Source organism: Natrix helvetica, assembly GCF_964273705.1.
Source record: "Natrix helvetica genome assembly, chromosome: 1".
Lineage (NCBI taxonomy): Eukaryota > Metazoa > Chordata > Lepidosauria > Squamata > Natricidae > Natrix > Natrix helvetica.
This window is the reverse complement of record NC_138548.1, coordinates 357803506-357831423: the sequence shown is the minus strand read 5'-3', so window position 1 is coordinate 357831423 and position 27918 is coordinate 357803506. Positions and strand designations below refer to the sequence as shown.

Sequence of the window (27918 nt, the reverse complement as noted above, 5' to 3'; positions counted from 1 at the left end):
AAATACTAAAAAATAAATATAAAGCTCAAATACTACGAGGCAAAAAAAAAAGAGACATGAATAGTTTTATTTTGGTTGTTGAGTAGGGAATACGCCTCATGAAATTTGAGTAGGAACCTTAAGAGCTTCGGAGGAAAAGATTTTTTTTCCCTAGTCAAAAGTAATGAAGATTTTAATGGTTTGAAAAGATTAATCAGGATTTGGAGGTGGATAGTGCAAGAAAAAAAATAGATTTAGCTACAATTAATGAAAGAAAGGGTAGAGGGGAAATTGTGGCTAAGAAGCAATTTTAAAAGAATGACTAACTTCTCATTCTGGCCCCGTTCTTTCCAGACCATTTCTCTACATATCAAGGCTCCTTCTAAGTCCAACTGTCTAATTTTGTCAGTCTTCCATTATGAAAAAAAAACGACATGATTACAAAACCAAAATCGCTGCCCTTTCACTTATTTAATCTAGAACCATCAGTGAACAGTATTTCCATTATGAAAAAATTGACATAATGTTTTGGAAACTATAATCAGTGCCTTTTCACCTGTTTGGTGCAGAAACATCAATGAACAATATTTGAAGAAATATTTTCAAAGAAGCCATGTCCTCTGAAAGCCTGAAGTATTGCCTCCCACAAATCTTTCGGTAAGTTTCATGTATTTTTAATTTTCAATTAGAACAAAATGAAATTTAATAATGTCTGATAAATAACCATACCAGTGATATTTAATTAAATTTAATTCACATTTAATTTTTTCCTAAACTTTATCATATGATAGGCAAAAAGTACTTGAAAAATGATTTTTCAATATACGTTTAATGGGCTTCTCCTCATTCTGGCTTATTTTGTGAGAGCAATTCTTCCCTTCATTCTGGTTTATTTTGTAAGAGGAATGAAGCTTTTTCCATTCAAAATACAATCAATGTTCATGGGGATGGTGCAAAGCAGGGGTGTCAAATTCAATTTTATTGAGGGCCGCATCAGCATCATGGTTACCTTCAAAAGGCCAGTTGCATGTAAAACTATGACAATTCACAGAGGCCGGGTGAGTGTGCCCAGGTGGCCATGGTTGGTTCGATACCACTCACTGGATGTGGCTGACTTGGGACAGCTGGGTCAGGATGGAATATGTTGCACTAGGCAAGTCAAGATGGGGAAAATTCGGTGCCTTTTTTCCAAGCCAAGGCATGATTGGCAATTTTCAAGTTTAGATGTTGATAAAAGTCACCCAGCTGGATTGGCGTGTGTTTGTGTGCACAGGACGACAACGGAGACGTTCTTCTACAATCTCAGACATCATTGGTAACTGTTTCCCTGTCCGGTATCTACTCTCAGCAAAGCAACAGGCAGAGGGCCGACACTGTTGAGTGTGAAAGGATAGAGGTTAAAGTTTGCAGGGAATAGAGTCCAACTTCTCCCTTGATAGATCTTTGGAGAGGGTTAGGGTTAGGAGCACTCCCCAGCCGTCCTGCACGAGAGAGGCTGACCCATTCTGAAAGGAAATCCTTGTTTCCAGTTATGTGTGGTAAAGATGCTGGCTTGTTAGGGCACCCTTCCTCATCTCGAGATCTGTCAAGGCAAAAGTTGGACATGGGGGAAACTACTTCCTGCAAAGTTTCTCCTCCACACTTGCATAAGCAACTGCCTATTAAGGGCCAGGCAAGGCTGGAAATAGGTATCCAGAGATCTCCAGCAGAGGAAGGCGAGACTGGGACGAGCACCAAAGCTTCGCCTATCAGAGGAGCCTCTCCATCCCTCTCAGGCCATTGAGTATGATTGATGATTTAAAACAACAGTCCCTAACCTTTTTGACTTTGTAGCAAAGTGAGGTGGGAGGGAGAGAAAGAGGATGGTTCTGTGCAAGCAGCAGGAAGACGCATGCATGCACAGGTCCATTTGTGGAAGTAGCTGGCCTGTGCACAAGCTGCTCGCAAAAATACAGGTTTCCATATCAGTGCCAGTGCTTGCCACTTGCACAAGTGGAGCAACATGAGCACAAGCTCACCCACTGCTTCCGTGGCCCAGTTCCAAACAGGCCACAGCCTCTGGGTTGGGAACTCCTGGTTTAAATGAACCCATGAGACATTGGTAGCATCCATCATTCTGGACGCGGGAATAAGAACTCTCACTGTACTCTTTCTCAGACAAGCAGAGATGGAAAAGGTAGAACAGCCCGAAAAAGGGAAAGGCCCAGATACTTTGCCCAATATCAAAACAGAAATATTCAGGCAACACCAAGAGGTAACTGATAACCTCTAACAAAGGTGTGGGTTTTTTTTCCTTTTTAACCTAAGATAATTGAAGAGTAATGTGATAATTGTGTTTGGTATTTTGGAATATTTGAAACAATATAATGAAAAAAAATCCGGAATATTTCTGCACATAGAAAAGTCCTTTTGTCTATTGGAACTTAGCAAAAATCACAAGCAGGATTAGGGATCCACACTGTTCTGGTTTGCACTAGAAGCGCAATTTATGTATGCATGTCTAAGAAGAGCTACAGTTTATTTGGATTATTACTCAAATGATCCTTGTATGATATTTTGGACAATTATAGGTAGTCCTCAATTTACTACAGTTCATATAATGGTTATTCAAAGTTAGAGTAGCACTGAAAAAAGTGACATGTCCATTTTTCACATTTATGACTTTTGAAACATCTCAACGATCACCTGATCAAACTTCAGATGTTGGCAACTGATTCATGTCAGCTGCAATGTTCCTGGATCATTTGATCATCTTTTGTGAGCTTCTGACAAGCAAATCCAATGTGGAAGCCTGATTCATTTCATCACAGTATTACTAACTTAACAACTACAATGATTCACTCAAACAAAAGCGGCAAGAAAATTCAAAAAATGGGGCAAAATGCACTTAATGTTTCGCTTAGCAACACAAATTTTGGGCTCAATTACAGTCATACACCAAGGACTATCTGGATTTCCCTTGAAGCTCTTTCCACAATTTCTTTATTGATATGGTTTTTCCCATGTGTGAAAGCTTCTATAGCGGGTAAAAGCGCTACTCCTTAAAAAGTTCCACTCCATTTTTCTGCCATATGGATCCTTTTATGGGATGTGAGCTCACAACTCCTTCTAAAGCTATCTCCACATGTCACACATTTATAAGGTCCTTCTCCTGTGTGGATCCTCTTGTGGGAATTAAGATCATAACTACGAGTAAAGGTCTTTCCACACTCCATGCATTTATAAGGTCCTTCTCCTGCGTGGATCCCCATGTGGGATTTAAGATCATAAACACAAGTAAAGGTCTTTCCACACTCCATGCATTTATAAGGTCCTTCTCCTGCGTGCATTCTCTTGTGGGAATTAAGATTATAACTGTGAGTAAAAGTCTTTCCACACTCCATGCATTTATAAGGTCCTTCTCCTGTGTGAGAATTAAGATCACAAATACGAGTAAAGGTCTTTCCACACTCCATGCATTTATAAGGTCCTTCTGTGTGAATCTTTTTGTGGGAATTAAGGTCATTACTACGAGTAAAGGTCTTTCCACACTCCATGCATTTATAAGGTCCTTCTGTGTGAATCCTTTTGTGGGAATTAAGATCATTACTACGAGTAAAGGTCTTTCCACACTCCATGCATTTATAAGGCCTTTCCCCTCTGTGGGTCCTCATGTGGGAATTAAGATAATTACTACGAGTAAAGGTCTTTCCACACTCCAAACATTTGTAAGGTCCTTCTGTGTGAATCTTTTTGTGGGAATTAAGATCATTACTACGAGTAAAGGTCTTTCCACACTCCATGCATTTATAAGGCCTTTCCCCTGTGTGGGTCCTCATGTGGGAATTAAGATCATTACTACGAGTAAAGGTCTTTCCACACTCCAAACATTTGTAAGGTCCTTCTCCTGTGTGAATCATCGTGTGGGAATTAAGATTATAACTACGAGTAAAGGTCTTTCCACACTCCATGCATTTATAAGGTCTTTCTCCTGTGTGGATCCTCATGTGGTAATAAAGACTACTGCTGTAAGTAAAGGTCTTTCCACATTCCATGCATTTATAAGGTGGTTCTCCTTTGTGATTCCTTTGATGGGTTTTAAAAGAAAGATTATAACAGAAGGTCTTTCCACACTCCATGCATTGATAAGGTTTCTCTCCTGTGTGGATTCTCTTGTGAGTATTAAGATTACCACTCTTCCTAAAACCCTTCCCACATTCCATGCATTGATATGGCTTCTCTCCTGTGTGGATCAAATTGTGGGAATTAAGACTACTGCTACAATTAAAGGTTTTCTCACACTTAATGCATTTATAAGGTCTTTCTCCTTTGTGATTCCTTTGATGTCTTATAAGGGAATAATTAAAGGAGAAGGCCTTTCCACACTCCATGCAGGTATTTGTTTTCTCTTCTGAATGTGTCTTTTTATGAGAAAAGAGGTGATCGGATTTATTGAACCTCTTTCCATACTCCATGGATTTATTTGGTCTTTCTCCATTATTGATCACTGTATGGTTGGGAAGCCAACGGACCCGAGAAAAACCATTTTTGATTCCACTTTGTGATTTCTTTGTTTCATCATTCTTTGGTTGCATCTGATCTTCAAATTTCCTTTTCCCCCATTTCGAATGGATCGATTGGCGTTCCCGCTTGCAATTCTTATTCTCTTGCCCATTAAAGCCTTGGAAAAGAAAAAGGAAAAGTGTATATTTTCATTCCTATAGGATTGGATCACAACCCTGAACTAATGTTTGACCTGGGACAATTCCATGGTGCCACAACCTTCCGTAGTGTATTGGACACCGTATCCACCCTCAACTTAGATTAAAGGCAAACTCGGTACACAAATGGGCACATCTCTAAGAAGGGAACATCCCTCTCAGGACTCATGTGGTTTTGGCTATAGCAGCTTAGGACCATCAGGAACCCAGTGACCGGGTTCAGGAGGGAATACCGAATCGTGGTCGGCAGAACCTGGCTCGAGAGAGGTCACACCATCCCTGCATGGAGCCTGTTCCCCAGATTCTTGCTAATATCTTCTATGAAATGAGTATAGTGTATTTTATGAGCAGAAAGCATTTTTAAAAAATATTTATGTAAAAAGCCAGGTGATGAAGTTTTCCAATTTTTCTGTCAATAAATTTCCTTCTTCCATAAAATCAGTTTGGTCAAATGGTTAAGACACCAGGCTAGAAACTGGGTGACTCTGAGTACTAGTTCTGCCATAGGCACGAATGCTGGCTGGGTGACTTTGGACCAAAACTCTCCCAGCTCAACCCATATCACAGGATTGTTTTTCTAGGGAAAACAGCAGTAGGAAGGAATATTGAGTATGTCGCTGCCTATATTATTTCCAAATAATAAAGTGCTATAGAGTGCATTTGGAATGTATTCAGACTCCCTTCACTTTTGTCAATTTTATTATCCTGCAACCTGATTCTATCAATAGTACAGATTTTCAAATTTCTAGGTTCTATCATATCTCAAGACCTAAAATGGACACTTAACATCAAAAATGTCATTAAAAAAGCAAAACAAAGCATGTTCTTTCTGCACCCACTCAGGAAACTCAAACTGCCCAAGGAGCTGCTGATACAATTCTACAGAGGATTTATAGAGTCTGTTATCTGCACCTCTATAACTGTCTGGTTTGGTTCTGCAACCTAATAAGACAGACACAGACTTCAGATGATAATCAGAAGTGCAGAAAAAAGAATTACTGCCAACTTCCTTCCATTGAGGACCTGTACATTGCACGCGTCAAAAAGAGGACCATGAAAATATTTACAGACCCCTCACATCCTGGACATAAATTGTTTCAACTCCTACCCTCAAAATGACACTATGGAGTACTGCACACCAAGACAAGTAAACACAAAGACAGTTTTTCCCCCAAGCACAATTAATCTATTAAACAAATAATTCCCTCAGCACTGTCAAACCATTCACTAAGGCTGCATTACTATTACTATTAGTCTTCTCATCGTTCCTATCACCAATCTCTTCCCACTTATGACTGCAGGACTGTAACTTTGTTGCTTGTATCCTTACGATTTATATTAATATTGATTGTTTCCTGATAGCTTATTTGTACCCTATGAACTATCATTAAGTGTTGTACCTTATGATTCTTGGCGAATGTATCTTATCTTTTTATGTACACCGAGAGCATATACACCAAAGACAAATTCCTTGTGTGTCCAATCATACTTGGCCATTAAAGAATTCTATTCTAGTCTAGTTGTTGAAATTCTTTTTTTCTCATTAATCTACCTCATGCTGACAAAGTGAAAACAGAATTTTAGGAATGTCTGTAAGTTTATTAAAAAGAAATAACTGAAATACCCCATTGGCATAAGTATTCAGGCTCTTTGCAACAGCACTTGAAATGTAGCTCAGTGTTTTCCATTTCTCATGATTGTTGCTGACATGTTTCTATGCCATGATTGGAGTTCACCTGTGGTCAATTCAATTGATTGGACATGATTCCGAAAGACACAAAGCTCTCCATAGAAGGTGTCACAGATGACAATGCATGGTGAGGCAGACCAAAAGCCACTAGGACAAAGGAACTGTCTGCAGAGCTCAGAGACAAGATTATTGCAAAGGAACAGATCTGGGGAAGGCTACCATAAAATGTCTGCTACACTAAAGGTTCCTAAGAGCAAAATGGACTCCGTAATTCTCAAATGGAAGACGTTTGGCCGCACCAGGACTCTTCAACAGCTGGTTGCCCAGTCAAAATGAGCAATCGGGGTAGAAGGGCCTTAGTAAGAGAGGTGACTGAGAACCCAATAGTTACTCTGACTGAGCTCCAGAAATTCTGGTAGGAGACAACCATGACTACAGCCCACCAGTGATCTGGGATTTATGGCAAATTGGCTAGAAGGATGCCTTTTCTCAGTGCGCAACCCATGAAAGCCCACTAGGAGTTTCAAAAAAGTACCTGAAGGACTCTCTGACTGTAGTAAGTAAGATTCCCTGGTCTGATGAAACCAAGATTGAACCGTTGACCTCAATTCTAAACATTATGTCTGGAGAAAACCAACCATCACCTGCCCAGTACCATCTCAACAGTGAAGCATGATGGTTGGCAGCATCATGCTGTAGGAGTGTTTTTCAGCAGCAGAAACTGGGAGACTGGTCAGGGGTGGTAGAAAGTTGAACTGAGCAATATAGGGATATCCTCAATGAAAATATGCACAACACAGTGCTCAGGACCTGAGACTGGGCTAAAGATTTACTTTCCTACGTGACAACCATATAACAAACAGCCAAAACACAGGAGTGGTGTAGGAACAACTCTGTGAATATCCTAGAGTGGCCCAGCCAGAGCCATACTTCAACCTTTTTTAACATCTCTAGAGGGACCTGAAAATGACTCTCCAACGATGGTCACCATCCAATCTGACTGAGCTTCTGAGGAAGGAAGAATGGCAGAAAATCCCCCAATCCAGGTGTGCAAAGCTTGTCATCTCGTACCCAAAAAGACTGAGGCTTCAATTGCTGCCAAAGGTGCTTCAAAAATACTGAGTGAAGGGTCTGAATACTTACTTCAATGTGATATTTCAGTTTTTTCTTTTTAATAAATTTACAGACATTTCTAAAATTCTATTTTTACTTTGTCATTATCGGGAACTGAGTGCAGATAAATGAGGAAAAAAATGAATTTCAACGACTGTAGAATCAGCCTGCAGCATAACAAAATTGATGAAAGTGAAGGGGAACTGAATACTTTCTGAAGGCACCCCTATATGCTTCCTTTATTTTTTGCAAATAATAAGGGAAGTGGACATATCAGATATTCCCACTTTCTGCTGCTTCATCACCTATAACAGTGGTGGTGAACCTTTTCGGCACCGAGTGCCGAAAAGGCAGCACTTCAGGCGCATACTTCACCTGCACGCACGCTCGTCAGGGCGGCGACTAGGAAGAGGAGCTGCCCAGGGGCATATGTAGGCCAGATAAGGTACTTCCAGTTTCCGCTGCACCAGGAAGTCTTCAGGTTACAGCCACGCATGCGCCCGCACAAATCTGCTGGCTGGCACACATGCTGACACCGGAAAATGTAAGACCACCTCTTATGTTTTCCGGCACTGCCCCATGCACAAAGGCCAGCTGATTAGTGCATGCTCATGTGCGCCAGAAACCCGGAAGAGGAACAGGTGATGCAGGGCGTGCCAGGTGACATGGCTATATGTGCCACTATTGGCATGCATATCATAGGTTTGCCATCACGGCCCTACAACAACCCTTTAACATGGACTGAGAGAGTTTTGGCCCAAAGTCACCCAGCCACCATTTATGCCTATGGTAGAACCAGTACTCACAGTCACCCAGTTTCTAGGCTGGTATCTTAACCATTTGACCAAACTGATTTTATGGAAGAAGGAAATTTACTCACAGAAAAATTTGAAATCTGCATAGCCTCCCTTATTACATAAAATACATTGTTTTTTCTTAAACGTTTCCTGCTCCTATAATACAAAATACTCATTTCAACAATTGTAGAATGATACAGCAACATAACAAAATTGAAAATAATGAAGGGGACCTGAATACTTTCTGAATGCACTGTAAATAAATATTTTTTCCAGAAATAACATTTAACTTCCTTCTCTATATTTCTGAGCACAGAAAGGGGTTCTTACCCAGAGAATACAGATTCCTGGAATTCTCCAGCATGACTTCTCCATGCAGTGCTTTTTGGTCAGCATCCAGTTGAGACCACTCCTCTTTGGAGAAATACACGGACACTTCCTCAAAAGACACGACATCCTGAACAAGGAAACAAGTTTCCCTATTAACAGAGAATCCCAAGAATAATGTGATAATTTTCTTCTACCAATTCTAGGAAAGAGATCCAGAGAACAAAATGGGCATCTTCTGCAGAATTAAGAATAAGATCTCACCTCTTTTAGCTGACGGCACAACTAAATTATGTTTGATCAAGCTGGAAGTGTTTGGAATGCTTTACGGTATAACCAACTAAAATAGTCTTGGTCTATTGATAGCTGGGTCTTCAATCCACTACTTATCAGTGACTCCCATTCTTCCTAGGATTGGCAGGACAAAATGCTGGCAAAGCCCGCCTGACATGTTTTCCAATGGTTCATTTTATCCACTGAGGGACCAATGTACCCCAACTCCAGACCTTCATGAAGGAGTTGAAAGTGGTTGTAAGAGTACTATATTTCATAGTATATGTCTATAGAGATTCTCAATACCAGGTCACGGTTGTCCCAAAGATAATGTTTTCTTTCTAATGGTGGGTGAGAAAAACCCTGGTAGACAGAAGGAACAGCCCAGTCTGGTCAATGAAATCTGATGGTGAGAAAGCAACTCATAAAGGATCCCCTCAGAAGGAAGAGGGTAGATTAAGCTGAGTGTGAATGTTCAGTGAGCTGAGGTCAAATTCGTATTGCTTAGAAGGAGCAATTTTATACATTGAACTCTAGAACAAAATGAAATCCATCCAAGATTCATGGATCTTTTCCGGTCTTTCTCCTCCTTACCTGAAGAAGTGGTTTAGCAAATCTTTCAGCTCCAGCACAAAGAGGTGATTCTAAAAACTCCGAAGACAGTTTTCTATTCTCTGTGAGAAAGAGAAAAATACCGGAAGCAGATTTGTTAAATAGAGACACACCAAACAAGAAGAGTGATAGAATCAGATAAATGTTGAAATCTCGCATCATCAAAATCTTGAGCTTTTTTTACCTTGCGTAGCATCTTGATTTTGATCTTTCTGGAAGTTCTCCCTGAAGAGAAGCTCTTGAGAAGATTTGAATGACTCTTTCCTCCCCTTAGGATGCTCAGCTAAAGCTTCCAAAGATTTCTAGACATGATGTGATAGGAGAAACAAAGGAACAACACAGAGATATAAATGAATTGTCATACTGCACCTTCAAACTAGTGGCCCCCAATGTCCATTACTGAAACAGAAGGGAAAAATTGCCCAAAATACACCTTCTAGAAGAACACAAAAATGTCCTTAGGATAATAATCACAGACAATTTTGCCAGAAAGGAATTGACAAATTCAGAGAGATCCTCTTTAGAGCTGCCATGATTCCATTCTCCCACCTGCAACTCTTCTTGCATGTTTTCCTCCTCCTGGGTCAGCAAGAAGCCTTCGGCCAGGGACACTGCCTGGGAACTGGTCTCCGCTCCACATTCCCGCACCCATTCCGACATCTCTGGGGGAAGGACAGCCAGCAACTGTTCCAGGAGCACCAGGTCCAGCATCTGAGCCTTTGTGTGTTTTTCTGGTTGCAGCCACTGATGACAAAGGTAGTGAAGCTGAGTGCAAACATCTCGGGGACAGCTCCCTTCCTGAAACCGCACTTTTCTGAAGGGACAGCACTGGACCTCTGAACTATTAGATACCTCTTCGTGGCTCTTCTGCCCAGGACTTGCCGCATTCTTCCCACAGCCCCAAGGCTGAGCAGCGGGAGGGCCTTTAATTTCTGCATCTGCTGGATGTTGTCCTTCCATCTTCTCTCTGGTCTCTAATGCAGCTCCAAAATGGACCCAAGGATCTCCACAGGTCTTTCTGTTCACAAAAGGTCTGGCCAAATTTTCCAAGGCCATTCAGCTCTCTTCTCAGACAAGATACTTAAGGTTTCAGAAGAACCATAAAGTATTTCCACCTTATATTCCTGAAATGGAAAACAAATAATTTAGGGTGTTTACTACGGAGATTAATTGAACTACGTAGCATCCTTATCAAGAGAGGGAAGGGAAAGGGGAAGGAAAAAAAATTTGAATGAACCTACCAATGTCGGGGGGGGGGGTGTTATTAATTAACTTTATCTCTATACATAAAGGGAAAATTATTAAAATTTAATTTTTAAATGTCTTCATTATATTATTATTATATACTTTATTCATTGAACATGAAAGTCAGTCCACTGAACATTCAAAAATGCATCACAAATACCACTGACTGGTGCTAATGGTTGATATGCCAGCATCCTAGGTATCAAGCAAGAACCTTCTTAAAATATATGATGCTCCGAATAGCAGTTTTTTGCAGGAAGCTGGATTTTGTTGATGTATCTTATAAAATTCTTGGAAATGGTACCAAGTGCCCCAATGACAATGGCTATCACTGTTACATGTTTCATCCATAATCGTGTAGTTTCGATGGCCAGGTCGTGATATTTCATGATTTCCAGTTTTTTTTCTTCGACTCTGGCATCTCCTGGTACAGCAATGTCAAGAAATTGAATGTTTCGGTTTTTGACAACTGTGATGTCTGGCGTTTTGTGTTCCAAAATATTATTTCTTTTATTCATTAAACATGAAACTCAGTCAAGTGAACATTTAAAAATGTGTCACAAATACCATTGACTGGTGTTAATGCTTGATATGGGTTGCTGCCAGCATCCTCGGAATCAACCAAGTATCTTCTTTAAATATATGATGTTTCAAGCAGTGCAGTTTTTTGCAGTTTCACTGGTGTTATTGCAGGAAGCTGCAATTTCTTTATGTGTTGTATAAAATTCCTGAACATGGTACCAAGTGGCCCAAGTACAATGGGTATCACTGTTATATGTTTCATTCAGAGCTGTGTAGTTTCGATGGCCAGGTCGCGATATTTTGTGATTTTTCCTAGTTCTTTTTCTCTGGCATTTCCTGGTATAGCGATATCAATAAATTGTACATTTCTGTTTTCGACAACTGTGATATCTGGTGTGTTGTGTTCCAAATTATTATTGTTGTTGTTGGTATTTACTGTAGGCAGAAATTATACATAATGCTCCTTCTTACTATTCCCCTCCCCACAACAGCCCTGTGAAGTAGATTGGGCTGAGAGTTGGGATGGGCTCAACGCTTTCATGCCAAAGGTTGGACTACTAGAATTTAATCTATTGGTTTCAACCTAGTGTTTTCATCACTGAACCAAATAGCTCTCTATGTCTAACTATAATTTTATTTAATTAATAGGCAGTTTAATATCATTTCCATGGCTGCACAGTTAAGAACAACCATTTGCACAATCCAAAGCATAAAAGTCCCAGGTCACAAGTAGCAATTGACATGAGGGGCTCTCTAAATCCACTTCATCAGTAAATTAATAAACAGTGGATTGCAACAGCCAGGATTTACAAAGGCCAGCATTCACAAAAACATTGGCCTAATCGGACATAGTGGCAATAATGCATCTTCCTTCTTTACTTGGTGGCGGGAAAAGGCGGGAAAGCAGGAAACTGTCCAGGAATCAGGGCTGACTTGGAGGCACAAATCTGTTTTGCAAAGACGACCACTCCTCCTCTCCCTCCCAGGCAGAGGTTTTCCCACTGAAATGGCTACCTCCTTTCTGACGCCCTGGTTTTTTTTCTCTCTAGCGCCAACTGGGGTGATCCGAAGCTTTGCTTTCTTCCTGCCTGGCCCGTACATGCAGAAGGACGGCAGGGGAACATGGAATCAGGGGCTCCCCCCCCCCCCGCTTCCCATGACTCCAAGCCCGATAAAGTTTTGCATGTCTCCAATGTTGAGTCTCCAGCGTGGGAGAAAAGCCCCATCACTGAACCCCGAATCACGTCTGGATCTCGGACCATGAAAACCTCCCCGCAGCCCCTTCCTTTGCTAGAAAGACTCACCCAAAGACTCACAGCGAAGTGGGGGGCGGGGGCGGGAGCAGACTCGGACACCGTAAAAAGAGCGGACAACTTTTCAAACCTTTCCTGGAAAACGTCTCGGGAAGCAAGAAACACCTGACTTGGGAAAGAGGCCGGCGCATGCTCAGTTCTCTTCTAACGCGGGGGCGCGAGAAGGAGCTGCCCAGTTCTTCCAGGGAGCCCCTAGAGGACCCTATGCGCATTGCGAGAAGACCAAGCAAGGCGCAGGACGGGCATTCCAGATTAAGGAAAGATTCCCTCTGACATTGTCGATCAAGAAAGGACGTGGCATCTTCAGCAAGCATCAGTTTCTAGATTTTCCTCTTTTTAACGTCTAAGAACCATCTGTGATCTTGTGAAGATTGAGAAAATCTCTGTGGAGACTGAAAAATCCCTTTCCTGAAGAGCAGTTTCTCTGAATAAATAATAATAATAATAAATATTTATTTCTTAGCCGCACCCTCTCCCGAAGGACTCGGGGCGGCGTACAATGAAACATATGAAATAAATACGTGGACAAAACAAACATATAACAGAGACATATACCGAGACACACACAAGGAGGAGGTCGGCTGATAAATAAAGTATTTAAATACAGTATTTAAAAACCCCTAGATAATTAAATATAATTAAAATACCCAGTTAAAAACCCGTCAGGAGCGATATGGTTCGATCAAAGTTGAGCCAGGCCAGCTGCTTGGAATAGGTGGGTCTTAAGCTTAATACGAAAGGAGCGGAGGTCAGAGGTATTCCTAATATCCGGAGGGAGGTCATTCCACAGGGCTGGGCCCGCCACAGAGAAGGCTCTACTCCTAGGCGCCGCCCCCCGACACTGTCTAGTGGACGGCACCTGGAGGAGGATTGGTCGCAGGGATGTATGGGGCAGAATACGATCCCGCAAGTAACTAGGTCCTGAGCCATGGAGCGCTTTAAAGATTGTTATCAAAACCTTGAAACGCACCCGATAGACCACAGGAAGCCAGTGCAGCTCGCGCAGGAACGGTGTCACATGGGAGTACCTAGTACTCTCCATAATTACCCGCGCGGCTGCGTTCTGGACCAACTGTAGCCTCCGGGTGCATTTCAAGGGAAGCCCCATGTAGAGAGCGTTACAGTAGTCCAAACGAGACGTCACCAGCGCATGAGTGACTGTGCGTAAGGCGTCCCGGTCCAGTAGGGGGCGCAATTGGCGCACCAGGCGAACCTGGTGGAACGCCCCCCTTGCCACGGCTGTCACATGGTCATCCATGGACAGCCGGGCATCCAGGAGGACGCCCAAATTGCGCGCCCGCTCCACGGGGGCAAGTTGAATGCCCCCAATGGCCAATGATGGAATTAATTGGCTGAACCGGGGAGCTGGTACCCACAGCCACTCCGTCTTGGAGGGGTTGAGCTTGAGTCGGTTGTCATCCATCCAGATCCGTACGGCTTCCACACACCGGGACATCACTTCGATGGCCTCGTTGGGGTGGTTCGGGGTGGAAAAGTACAGCTGAGTATCATCAGCATACAGATGGTATCCCACCCCGAAACCACGGATGATCTCACCCAGCGGCTTCATATATGTGTTGAACAGGAGTGGCGAGAGGACCGACCCCTGTGGCACCCCACAAGTAAGGGGGCGTAGGGTCGACCTCTCTTCTCCTGCCAACACACGCTGCGTCCGGACAGAAAGGTAGGAGCCGAACCACCGAAAAACGGTGCCCCGGACCCCCAACCCCTCCAGCCGGCGCAGCAGGATACCATGGTCGATGGTATCAAAAGCCGCCAAGAGGTCTAATAGGACCAGGATAGAGGAACAACCTCTATCTCTGGCCCTCCAGAGATCATCCACCAACGCGACCAAGGCCGTCTCTGTGCTGTGACCGGGGCGGAAGCCGGACTGGCGCGGGTCTAGATAATCATTTTCCTCCAGATGTCGTGGAAACTGGTAGGCCACCACACTCTCTACAACCTTCGCCAAAAAGGGAAGGTTGGAGACAGGACGATAATTGGCCAGCTCCAAAGGGTCCAGGGAAGGCTTCTTGAGCAAGGGTCTCACCACCGCCTCTTTCAAGGCGGCCGGGAGAGACCCCTCGCTCAGCGAAGCATTCACTAGGCCCAGGAGCCAGTCTCGTGTAACCTCCCAGGATGCCAGTACAAGCCAGGAGGGGCACGGGTCCAATAAACATGTGGTGGGTCGCAGTCGTCCACGCATTCTGTCCAAATCCTCGATGGCAACCAAGTCAAACTCCTCCCAGGTCGATTCCTCAAGACTCGCCACGGACGTCTCCATTGGACCACTAACAGGGACCCAATCCTTCCGGATTTGAGCGATTTTATCCTGCAGATATTTACCAAATTCCTCTGCCCTGCCCTGTAGAGGGGCCTCCCGCGGCCTCTGAAACAAGAGGGAGCGGGACACCCGAAACAGGGCGGCAGGGCGGTTCTCCGCGGATGCAATGAGAGTGGCACAATATTGGCGTTTGGCCACTCTCAATGCCACAAGGTACGTCCTTAAATGGGCTCGTGCCTGTGTTCGATCAAATTCGGAGCGAGAGGATCTCCAACGACTCTCTAGACGTCTCTTGCGGCATTTCATCACCCTTAGCTCCTCGGTAAACCAAGGGGCTAGGGTGGATCGTTGCCGCCGGAGAGGCCGCAAAGGCGCCACCCGGTTCAAGGCCCCGGTAGTTGCATTATTCCACGCAACTACCAGGTCCTCTACCCGGGGGCGGGTCAAGGTTACAGGAGGTGGCCCAAGCTCCGTCTGGAACCTATCAGGTTCCATCAGGCGCCTGGGGCGGAACCATCTGGAACTTTCCGGTTCCGCCTCCCCGCAGCGGGAGGTAGCACCAGGGAAGTCAAGATGAAGGAGTGAGTGATCTGACCATGACAGGGGAGTGATGGTTAAGTCCCCTCCTCCCAGATCACTCAGCCACTGGCCAGAGACAAAAACAAGGTCCAGAGTGTGTCCTCCCTCGTGTGTCGGGCCCTGAATCATTTGAGTCAAGTCCATGGCTGTCATGGAAGCCATGAACTCCCGAACCCCCTCTGATGCTTCTCCCATCGATGGCAGGTTAAAATCCCCCATCACTAAAAGTTTGGGGGTCTCAACCGCCACCGATGCGATCAGCTCGAGGAGTTCGGGCAGGGCCGCTGATGTATAGCGAGGAGCCAGGTATACTATCAGCAGGCCCAACTGTCTCCCAGGCCCCCATTTCACAACAAGGGATTCACATCCGGACGTCTGTGGCACAGTAGACTCCCTCAGCTCTAAGTCCTCCCGAATAATTGCTGCCACCCCAGGGTCTGAAGGGTCTGTGGGCATCAAAAATGAGCAAAATCCTGTCAGAAATGTCAGGGCGGTCAAAAGACAAGGAAGAAAAGTCTCTCTCTGAAACCCAGCCTGTGTCTTGTGGCTGATGGCAAACCCAGCGTTGAAGCCAGAGGAGATCGGGGGGCTGGCAAAGACACAGGGAGGAAAGCGACAGGTTGAGGAAAATTAAGATTTGTATTGATTTTTCTTTAATGAGCTCAGTTATTAAGCTGCCTTTTCAAATTCATGCTTTTGGGCATCCAAGGCGGCCTGGAAACACTAAAGGCAACCTGTAATAATGTGAATAAACCTGAAGAATAGATCCTGATGAAAAAAAAGCATCAAAAGAAAAGAACCAAAATGTAGAGAAATCTCAAATTTGTGGACCTTTAAATTTTTTTACCTCAGAACAAGCCACCATGAGGGAGAAATGAAGATTGAGAGAATAAAGTCTCATATGTGACTAGAGAAAAAGTGGAATCACAAAATGAAAGAAGGAAAATACTAAAAAATAAATATAAAGCTCAAATACTACGAGGCAAAAAAAAAAGAGACATGAATAGTTTTATTTTGGTTGTTGAGTAGGGAATACGCCTCATGAAATTTGAGTAGGAACCTTAAGAGCTTCGGAGGAAAAGATTTTTTTTCCCTAGTCAAAAGTAATGAAGATTTTAATGGTTTGAAAAGATTAATCAGGATTTGGAGGTGGATAGTGCAAGAAAAAAAATAGATTTAGCTACAATTAATGAAAGAAAGGGTAGAGGGGAAATTGTGGCTAAGAAGCAATTTTAAAAGAATGACTAACTTCTCATTCTGGCCCCGTTCTTTCCAGACCATTTCTCTACATATCAAGGCTCCTTCTAAGTCCAACTGTCTAATTTTGTCAGTCTTCCATTATGAAAAAAAAACGACATGATTACAAAACCAAAATCGCTGCCCTTTCACTTATTTAATCTAGAACCATCAGTGAACAGTATTTCCATTATGAAAAAATTGACATAATGTTTTGGAAACTATAATCAGTGCCTTTTCACCTGTTTGGTGCAGAAACATCAATGAACAATATTTGAAGAAATATTTTCAAAGAAGCCATGTCCTCTGAAAGCCTGAAGTATTGCCTCCCACAAATCTTTCGGTAAGTTTCATGTATTTTTAATTTTCAATTAGAACAAAATGAAATTTAATAATGTCTGATAAATAACCATACCAGTGATATTTAATTAAATTTAATTCACATTTAATTTTTTCCTAAACTTTATCATATGATAGGCAAAAAGTACTTGAAAAATGATTTTTCAATATACGTTTAATGGGCTTCTCCTCATTCTGGCTTATTTTGTGAGAGCAATTCTTCCCTTCATTCTGGTTTATTTTGTAAGAGGAATGAAGCTTTTTCCATTCAAAATACAATCAATGTTCATGGGGATGGTGCAAAGCAGGGGTGTCAAATTCAATTTTATTGAGGGCCGCATCAGCATCATGGTTACCTTCAAAAGGCCAGTTGCATGTAAAACTATGACAATTCACAGAGGCCGGGTGAGTGTGCCCAGGTGGCCATGGTTGGTTCGATACCACTCACTGGATGTGGCTGACTTGGGACAGCTGGGTCAGGATGGAATATGTTGCACTAGGCAAGTCAAGATGGGGAAAATTCGGTGCCTTTTTTCCAAGCCAAGGCATGATTGGCAATTTTCAAGTTTAGATGTTGATAAAAGTCACCCAGCTGGATTGGCGTGTGTTTGTGTGCACAGGACGACAACGGAGACGTTCTTCTACAATCTCAGACATCATTGGTAACTGTTTCCCTGTCCGGTATCTACTCTCAGCAAAGCAACAGGCAGAGGGCCGACACTGTTGAGTGTGAAAGGATAGAGGTTAAAGTTTGCAGGGAATAGAGTCCAACTTCTCCCTTGATAGATCTTTGGAGAGGGTTAGGGTTAGGAGCACTCCCCAGCCGTCCTGCACGAGAGAGGCTGACCCATTCTGAAAGGAAATCCTTGTTTCCAGTTATGTGTGGTAAAGATGCTGGCTTGTTAGGGCACCCTTCCTCATCTCGAGATCTGTCAAGGCAAAAGTTGGACATGGGGGAAACTACTTCCTGCAAAGTTTCTCCTCCACACTTGCATAAGCAACTGCCTATTAAGGGCCAGGCAAGGCTGGAAATAGGTATCCAGAGATCTCCAGCAGAGGAAGGCGAGACTGGGACGAGCACCAAAGCTTCGCCTATCAGAGGAGCCTCTCCATCCCTCTCAGGCCATTGAGTATGATTGATGATTTAAAACAACAGTCCCTAACCTTTTTGACTTTGTAGCAAAGTGAGGTGGGAGGGAGAGAAAGAGGATGGTTCTGTGCAAGCAGCAGGAAGACGCATGCATGCACAGGTCCATTTGTGGAAGTAGCTGGCCTGTGCACAAGCTGCTCGCAAAAATACAGGTTTCCATATCAGTGCCAGTGCTTGCCACTTGCACAAGTGGAGCAACATGAGCACAAGCTCACCCACTGCTTCCGTGGCCCAGTTCCAAACAGGCCACAGCCTCTGGGTTGGGAACTCCTGGTTTAAATGAACCCATGAGACATTGGTAGCATCCATCATTCTGGACGCGGGAATAAGAACTCTCACTGTACTCTTTCTCAGACAAGCAGAGATGGAAAAGGTAGAACAGCCCGAAAAAGGGAAAGGCCCAGATACTTTGCCCAATATCAAAACAGAAATATTCAGGCAACACCAAGAGGTAACTGATAACCTCTAACAAAGGTGTGGGTTTTTTTTCCTTTTTAACCTAAGATAATTGAAGAGTAATGTGATAATTGTGTTTGGTATTTTGGAATATTTGAAACAATATAATGAAAAAAAATCCGGAATATTTCTGCACATAGAAAAGTCCTTTTGTCTATTGGAACTTAGCAAAAATCACAAGCAGGATTAGGGATCCACACTGTTCTGGTTTGCACTAGAAGCGCAATTTATGTATGCATGTCTAAGAAGAGCTACAGTTTATTTGGATTATTACTCAAATGATCCTTGTATGATATTTTGGACAATTATAGGTAGTCCTCAATTTACTACAGTTCATATAATGGTTATTCAAAGTTAGAGTAGCACTGAAAAAAGTGACATGTCCATTTTTCACATTTATGACTTTTGAAACATCTCAACGATCACCTGATCAAACTTCAGATGTTGGCAACTGATTCATGTCAGCTGCAATGTTCCTGGATCATTTGATCATCTTTTGTGAGCTTCTGACAAGCAAATCCAATGTGGAAGCCTGATTCATTTCATCACAGTATTACTAACTTAACAACTACAATGATTCACTCAAACAAAAGCGGCAAGAAAATTCAAAAAATGGGGCAAAATGCACTTAATGTTTCGCTTAGCAACACAAATTTTGGGCTCAATTACAGTCATACACCAAGGACTATCTGGATTTCCCTTGAAGCTCTTTCCACAATTTCTTTATTGATATGGTTTTTCCCATGTGTGAAAGCTTCTATAGCGGGTAAAAGCGCTACTCCTTAAAAAGTTCCACTCCATTTTTCTGCCATATGGATCCTTTTATGGGATGTGAGCTCACAACTCCTTCTAAAGCTATCTCCACATGTCACACATTTATAAGGTCCTTCTCCTGTGTGGATCCTCTTGTGGGAATTAAGATCATAACTACGAGTAAAGGTCTTTCCACACTCCATGCATTTATAAGGTCCTTCTCCTGCGTGGATCCCCATGTGGGATTTAAGATCATAAACACAAGTAAAGGTCTTTCCACACTCCATGCATTTATAAGGTCCTTCTCCTGCGTGCATTCTCTTGTGGGAATTAAGATTATAACTGTGAGTAAAAGTCTTTCCACACTCCATGCATTTATAAGGTCCTTCTCCTGTGTGAGAATTAAGATCACAAATACGAGTAAAGGTCTTTCCACACTCCATGCATTTATAAGGTCCTTCTGTGTGAATCTTTTTGTGGGAATTAAGGTCATTACTACGAGTAAAGGTCTTTCCACACTCCATGCATTTATAAGGTCCTTCTGTGTGAATCCTTTTGTGGGAATTAAGATCATTACTACGAGTAAAGGTCTTTCCACACTCCATGCATTTATAAGGCCTTTCCCCTCTGTGGGTCCTCATGTGGGAATTAAGATAATTACTACGAGTAAAGGTCTTTCCACACTCCAAACATTTGTAAGGTCCTTCTGTGTGAATCTTTTTGTGGGAATTAAGATCATTACTACGAGTAAAGGTCTTTCCACACTCCATGCATTTATAAGGCCTTTCCCCTGTGTGGGTCCTCATGTGGGAATTAAGATCATTACTACGAGTAAAGGTCTTTCCACACTCCAAACATTTGTAAGGTCCTTCTCCTGTGTGAATCATCGTGTGGGAATTAAGATTATAACTACGAGTAAAGGTCTTTCCACACTCCATGCATTTATAAGGTCTTTCTCCTGTGTGGATCCTCATGTGGTAATAAAGACTACTGCTGTAAGTAAAGGTCTTTCCACATTCCATGCATTTATAAGGTGGTTCTCCTTTGTGATTCCTTTGATGGGTTTTAAAAGAAAGATTATAACAGAAGGTCTTTCCACACTCCATGCATTGATAAGGTTTCTCTCCTGTGTGGATTCTCTTGTGAGTATTAAGATTACCACTCTTCCTAAAACCCTTCCCACATTCCATGCATTGATATGGCTTCTCTCCTGTGTGGATCAAATTGTGGGAATTAAGACTACTGCTACAATTAAAGGTTTTCTCACACTTAATGCATTTATAAGGTCTTTCTCCTTTGTGATTCCTTTGATGTCTTATAAGGGAATAATTAAAGGAGAAGGCCTTTCCACACTCCATGCAGGTATTTGTTTTCTCTTCTGAATGTGTCTTTTTATGAGAAAAGAGGTGATCGGATTTATTGAACCTCTTTCCATACTCCATGGATTTATTTGGTCTTTCTCCATTATTGATCACTGTATGGTTGGGAAGCCAACGGACCCGAGAAAAACCATTTTTGATTCCACTTTGTGATTTCTTTGTTTCATCATTCTTTGGTTGCATCTGATCTTCAAATTTCCTTTTCCCCCATTTCGAATGGATCGATTGGCGTTCCCGCTTGCAATTCTTATTCTCTTGCCCATTAAAGCCTTGGAAAAGAAAAAGGAAAAGTGTATATTTTCATTCCTATAGGATTGGATCACAACCCTGAACTAATGTTTGACCTGGGACAATTCCATGGTGCCACAACCTTCCGTAGTGTATTGGACACCGTATCCACCCTCAACTTAGATTAAAGGCAAACTCGGTACACAAATGGGCACATCTCTAAGAAGGGAACATCCCTCTCAGGACTCATGTGGTTTTGGCTATAGCAGCTTAGGACCATCAGGAACCCAGTGACCGGGTTCAGGAGGGAATACCGAATCGTGGTCGGCAGAACCTGGCTCGAGAGAGGTCACACCATCCCTGCATGGAGCCTGTTCCCCAGATTCTTGCTAATATCTTCTATGAAATGAGTATAGTGTATTTTATGAGCAGAAAGCATTTTTAAAAAATATTTATGTAAAAAGCCAGGTGATGAAGTTTTCCAATTTTTCTGTCAATAAATTTCCTTCTTCCATAAAATCAGTTTGGTCAAATGGTTAAGACACCAGGCTAGAAACTGGGTGACTCTGAGTACTAGTTCTGCCATAGGCACGAATGCTGGCTGGGTGACTTTGGACCAAAACTCTCCCAGCTCAACCCATATCACAGGATTGTTTTTCTAGGGAAAACAGCAGTAGGAAGGAATATTGAGTATGTCGCTGCCTATATTATTTCCAAATAATAAAGTGCTATAGAGTGCATTTGGAATGTATTCAGACTCCCTTCACTTTTGTCAATTTTATTATCCTGCAACCTGATTCTATCAATAGTACAGATTTTCAAATTTCTAGGTTCTATCATATCTCAAGACCTAAAATGGACACTTAACATCAAAAATGTCATTAAAAAAGCAAAACAAAGCATGTTCTTTCTGCACCCACTCAGGAAACTCAAACTGCCCAAGGAGCTGCTGATACAATTCTACAGAGGATTTATAGAGTCTGTTATCTGCACCTCTATAACTGTCTGGTTTGGTTCTGCAACCTAATAAGACAGACACAGACTTCAGATGATAATCAGAAGTGCAGAAAAAAGAATTTCTGCCAACTTCCTTCCATTGAGGACCTGTACATTGCACGCGTCAAAAAGAGGACCGTGAAAATATTTACAGACCCCTCACATCCTGCACATAAATTGTTTCAACTCCTACCCTCAACATGACACTATAGAGCACTGCACACCAAGACAACTAGACAAAAAGACAGTTTTTTTCCCCAAGCACAATCACTCTGTTAAACAAATAATTCCCTCAGCACTGTCAAACCATTGAAAAACCAGGAAAAAAAATGAAATACCCCATTGGCATAAGTATTCAGGCTCTTTGCAACAGCACTTGAAACGTAGCTCAGTGCTTTCCATTTCTCATGATTGTTGCTGACATGTTTCTATGCCATGATTGGAGTTCACCTGTGGTCAATTCAATTGATTGGACATGATTCCGAAAGACACAAAGCTCTCCATAGAAGGCCTCACAGAGGACAATGCATAGTGAGGCAGACCAAAAGCCACTAGGACAAAGGAACTGTCTGCAGAGCTCAGAAACAGGATTATTTCAAAGGAACAGATCTGAGGAATGCTACCATAAAATGTCTGCTACACTAAAGGTTCCTAAGAGCAAAATGGACTCCGTAATTCTCAAATGGAAGAAGATTGGCACAACCAGGACTCTTCCAAAATCTGGTTGCCCAGTCAAAATAAGCAATCGGGATAGAAGGGCAAAACACAGAAAAAAGCACCAAAAGGACTCTCAGAGTGTGAGGAACAAGATTCTCTGGTCTGATGAAACCAAGTTTGAATCGTTTGGCCTTAATTTTAAATGTTAAAACCAGGCACCGCTCATCACCTGCCCAATATCACCCCGAACAGTGAAGCGTGGTAGTAGCATAATCATGCTGTGGGGGTGTTTCTCAGAAGCAGGGACTGGGAGACTGGTCAAAGTTGAGGGAAACTGATTGGAGCAAACTATAATTATATCCTCAATGACAACCTCTTCCACAGTGCTCAGGACCTCAAATAGGGCAAATGTTCACTTTCAAACATGACAAAAATCCTAAGCACACAGCCATCACAACACAGGATGGCTTAGGGACAAGTCTGTGAATAGCAATAACAATAGCACTTAGACTTATATACCAGTTCACAGGGCTTTTGCAGCCCTAAGTGGTTTACAGAGTCAACATATTGCCCCCAACAACCTGTGTCCTCATTTTACTGATCTCGGAAGGATGGAAGGCCGAGTCAACCTTGAGTCTAGTGTGATTCGAACTGCCAAATGGCAACTAGCTGGTAGTCAAAAGAAGAAGCCTACAAAAACTGCATTCTAACCACTGTGCCCCCACAGCTCACAAATGTCCTAGAGTGGCCCAGCCTGACTTGAACCTTATTTAACATCTCTGGAGGGACCTGAAAATGGCTGTCCACCTACAATCTCCATGCAACCTGACTGAGCCTGAGAGGATTTGCAAGAATGGCAAAAAATTTCCCCAAACCAAGTGTGCAAAGCTTGTCGCCTCATACCCAAAAAGACAAGGCTGTAAGTGCTGCCAAAGATGCTTCAACAAAGTACTGAGTGAAAGGGTCTGAATCAGTGGTGGGTTCCTACCAATTTAGACCGGGTGGGGCAAACGGGTAGTGGTTTGGCGGCCTCGGTTCCTGGAACGGGCAGCAACCTCGGCCTGCCATGCCCCCAAACTGGTTCCCCGGTTTTTTCTCCCGTCGCCGGCATGTTTCTGCGCATGTGCAGAACAGTTTTCAGTAAACTGCACATGCGTAGCAATGAGCGGTGAGCGCTTGCGCGAGTGAAGCAAGCAGGGCAGGTGCAAAATTTTTGCAGGTGTGCAAAATGCCCTCTCTCAGTGAATCAGTAGTAAACCGGTTAGGACCCCACCACTGGCCTGTGAATACTTATGCCAATGTGATACTTCAGTTTTTTCTTTTTAATAAGTTTACAGACATTTCTAAAATTCTGTTTTTACTTTGTAATTATTGGGTACTGAGTGTAGATAAATGAGAAAAAACTGAATTTCAACAACTGTAGACTCAGTCGGCAGCATAACAATGACAAAAGTGAAGGGGACCTGAATACTTCCCGAATTCACAGTAAATAAATATTTTTTCCCAGAAATAACATTTAACTCCCTTCCCTATATTACTCAGCACAGAAAGGGGTCCTTACCCAGAGAAAACAGATTCCTGGAATTCTCCAGCATGACTTCTCCATGGAGCGCTTTTTCGTCAACATCCAGCTGAGACCACTCCTCCTTGGAGAAATACACAGCCACTTCCTCAAAAGACACGACATCCTGAACAAGATCACATGTTTCCTTATTAACAGATAATCCCAAGACAAATTTGATAATTTTCTTCCACCAATTCTAGGAGAGAGCTAATGAACAAAATTGGCATCTTCTACAGAATTAAGATTTTTTCCTGTTTTGCCTGAAGACATAACTAAATTATGTTTGATCAAGCTGGAAGTGTTTCAATGCCTTATGGTGTAGCCTAGCTAGTTGGGTCTTAAATCCACTATTTATCAGTGACTCTCATTCTTCCTAGGTTGGCCAGAGCAAATTACAGGCAAAACCGTTTAAGCTAAGTTGAGTGTGAATGTTCAATGATCTGAGGTCAAATTCATATTGCTTAGAAACAGCAATTTTATACATTGAACTCTAAAACAAATGAAATCCATCCAAGATTCAGGGACCTTTTCCAATCTTTCTTCTCCTTACCTGAAGTAGCGGTTCAGCCAATCCTTCAACTCCACCACAGAGAGGTGATTCTAAAAACTCCAAGGATAGCTTTCGACTCTCTATGAGAAAGAGAGAAATACTTTTTTTTAAAGAGAGAAACTCCAGAGAGAGGAGCGAAAGAATCAGCTAAATGTTGAAATCTCGCATCACCCAGAAAGAGCTTATTTTACCTTGCACAGCGTCCTGACTTTGGTCTTTCTGGAAGTTCTTTCTGAAGAGAAGCTCTTGAGAAGATCTGAACGAATCTTTCCTCTCCTTAGGATACTCAGTCAAAGCTTCCATGGATTTCTGGACATGATGCAATTAGAGAAACAAAGGAAGAGCACAGAGATAGAAATGAATGATCACACTGCACCTTCAAACTAGCAGCCCTCAATGTTCATTGCTGAAACTTGAAACAGAATAGAATAATTGCCCGAATACATTAATAATCCCAGAAAATTCAGCCAGAGAGAAATTGACACATTCAGAGACATCCCCTTTAGAGCTGCCATGATTCCATTATCCCACCTGCAACTCTTCTTGCATGTTTTCCTCCTCCTGAGTCAGCAAGAAGCCTTCGGCCAGGGACACGGCCTGGGAACTGGTCTCCGCTCCACACTCCCGTACCCATTTTGCCATCTCTGGGGGAAGGACAGCCAGGAACTGCTCCAGGAGCACCAGGTCCAGCATCTGAGCCTTTGTGTGTTTTTCTGGTTGCAGCCACTGACGACAAAGGTAGTGAAGCTGAGTGCAAACATCTCGGGGACGGCTCCCCTCCTGAAACTGCAGCTTTCTGAAGTGACAGAACTGGACCTCTGAACTATTGCATGCCTCTTCTTGGCTCTTCTGCCCAGGACTTGCCGCATTCTTCCCACAGCCCCAATGCTCAGCAGCTGGAGGGCCTTTTGTAACTTCTGCATCTGCTGGGTACTGTCCCTCCATCTTCTCTTTGGTCTGTAATGCAGCTCCAAAATGGACGCAAGTATCACCACAGGTCTTTCTCTTCACAAGAGGACTAGCAAAAGGTGGGGGGGGAAGCCCGATACGTCACATGATGAGTTTGACACCCCTGCTCCAGGATGTCAATCTCTATCAAAATATTGGAAAAATACATATAAATGTTTTTGATTTCTACTTCCTAGTTTTTAATTAAAATTTTATTTTTATTTTTATGTCTTCTCTATTATTATAAATCACTCTACGGAGCAATTATACATAATGCTCCTTCTTACGATTTCCCGCACAACAGCCCTGGGAAGTATTTAATACACCGTTTAATATCATTTCTAGAACTGCATCGTCAAGAGCAACCGTTTGCACAAGCCAAATCATAAACGTCCCAGGTCACAAAAAGCAATTGACACGAGGGGCTCTCTAAATCCACTTAATAAGTAGATAAATCAATCAGGAATTTCAACATCCAGGCTTTACAAAGGCCAAACGTGACAAAAACACTGGCATGATCGGGACCTGCTGTGAATGGTGCACCTCCTCTTATTTATTTGTTTATTTACTTATTTACTTATTTATTTATTTATTTATACCCCTTCCTTATTTATCTGCCGGCATAGCCAGCTGGTGATAGTGGGGAAAGGTGGGAAAGCAGGAAACCGAGTTCCTTGCACGCAAAGCCAGCAGGATGGGCTACGACCGCTCGCTTCTCTCGGCCTAGGAAGGGGAGGCGAGGGAAACCCCTTCTGAAAACGGGGACAACAAATATGCAGGAAACTGTCCAGGAGTCAAGACTGGCTCGCAGGCACAAATCTCTGTTTTGCAAAGACGGCCTCTCCTCCTCTCCTTCCCATCCAGAGTTTTTCCCATCGATCTTCTCTGCAACCCTGGGTGTCCCCCCACCCCCCTGGGGGCAAAGCGAAGCTTTGCTTTCTCCCCTGTCTGACCCAGGGGCGGCAGGGGAACATGGGACCACTCTTTCCCCACCCCACTCCCTCCATCCCACGACTCCAAGCTTAATAAAGTTTTGCATGTCTCCATCCCGAATCACGTCTGGACCTCGAATCATGCAAACCTCTCTGCAGACTCTCCCCTTGCTAGAAAGACTCACCCGAAGGTTCAAAGCGGGGGTGGGGGTGGGGTTGGAGCAGAATCGGATATCGTAGAGAGCGCGGACCACCTTTCAAGCCTTTTCTCTTAACGTGGGAAAGAGGCCGGCGCATGCTCAGTTCTCTTGCAACGCGGGGCGGGAAGAGAGCTGCCCGGCTCTTCTATCGGACTCTCGTGGGAGCCCCCTAGAGGATCCTGAGCGCAATGCCTGAGCACCCTGCAAGGACGTCATGTTCCACGCGGGTCTGGGATGATGGGCATTAAGGTTCTCTAACTTTGCCTATCTAGAAAGGGAGTGGCTCCTCCGGCAGGCGTCAATGTGTACATTTTTCTTTTTTTAAATAGCTAAAAACCATCTGTGATCTTGTGAATATTGAGAAAATCTCTGTGGAGACTCAAAAATCGCTTTCCTCAAGAGCAGCCCCCCTCCCCCATACAATTAAATGTTTCGTATATTTTAAATTTTTATAGTTATAACAAAACAGAATTTGATAACATTTCATGAATAACCATACCAGTGATATTTAGTCCTCAAGTTACGACCTGAATTGAGCCCAACATTTCTGTTGCTAATTAAAACATTTTCTTAAGTGAGTTTGCCCCATTTTTACGATTTTTCTTGCCACGGTTGTTAAGTACATCATTACGTTTCTTAAGTTATTAACATGTCTGTGAAGTGAAACTGGCTTCCTCATTGACTTTGCTTGTCAGAAGGTCGCAAAAGATCAAATTACTCCACGACACTGCAACCATCATAAATATGAACCAGTTGCCAAACATCTGAATTTTGATCACATAATCATGGGGAAGCTACAAAGGTGGTAATTGTGAAAAATGGTCATAAGTCACATTTTTCAGTGCCGTTGTAACTTTGAACGGTCATTAAATAAACTTAAGTTGAGGATTAGTTATATATGTTTATAATCAGGTCATGGTTATGTCAACCATCCCATTGGTTCAGATATCAAAAGAAATGTCTTGGATATTATTTTACCAAGAGTATACCTTTGCTAAAAATTCCATATGGGTACATATGGAATTTTTACAGAATACTTTTTACATATGGAATTTTTGCAGAAAAGCCTGTTCTAACATTTTTGCATGAAAACAGC

The 27918-nt window shown here is 42.8% G+C and overlaps 1 protein-coding gene across 5 annotated transcripts; it reads right to left on the bottom strand.

The window, feature by feature from the left end:
- Positions 1-49: 49 nt before the first annotated feature.
- LOC309397472 (uncharacterized protein) lies at positions 50-26901 on the bottom strand. 5 transcript variants are annotated; one of them, XM_081963512.1, is made up of 7 exons: positions 12563-12682; positions 10344-10615; positions 10041-10235; positions 9676-9793; positions 9474-9553; positions 8610-8736; positions 50-4639 (listed from the first exon to the last, which is right to left on the bottom strand). In XM_081963512.1, exons 2-7 carry the CDS (start codon positions 10545-10547, stop codon positions 3021-3023), a joined length of 2343 nt encoding a protein of 780 aa, XP_081819638.1. In that variant the 5' UTR covers positions 10548-10615; positions 12563-12682; the 3' UTR covers positions 50-3020. The 5 variants fall into 5 exon arrangements, with proteins under 5 accessions (XP_081819638.1, XP_081819634.1, XP_081819635.1 ...); XM_081963508.1 differs by having other exon boundaries at positions 10041-10615; XM_081963509.1 differs by having other exon boundaries at positions 9474-9523; positions 10041-10615.
- Positions 26902-27918: the final 1017 nt, after the last annotated feature.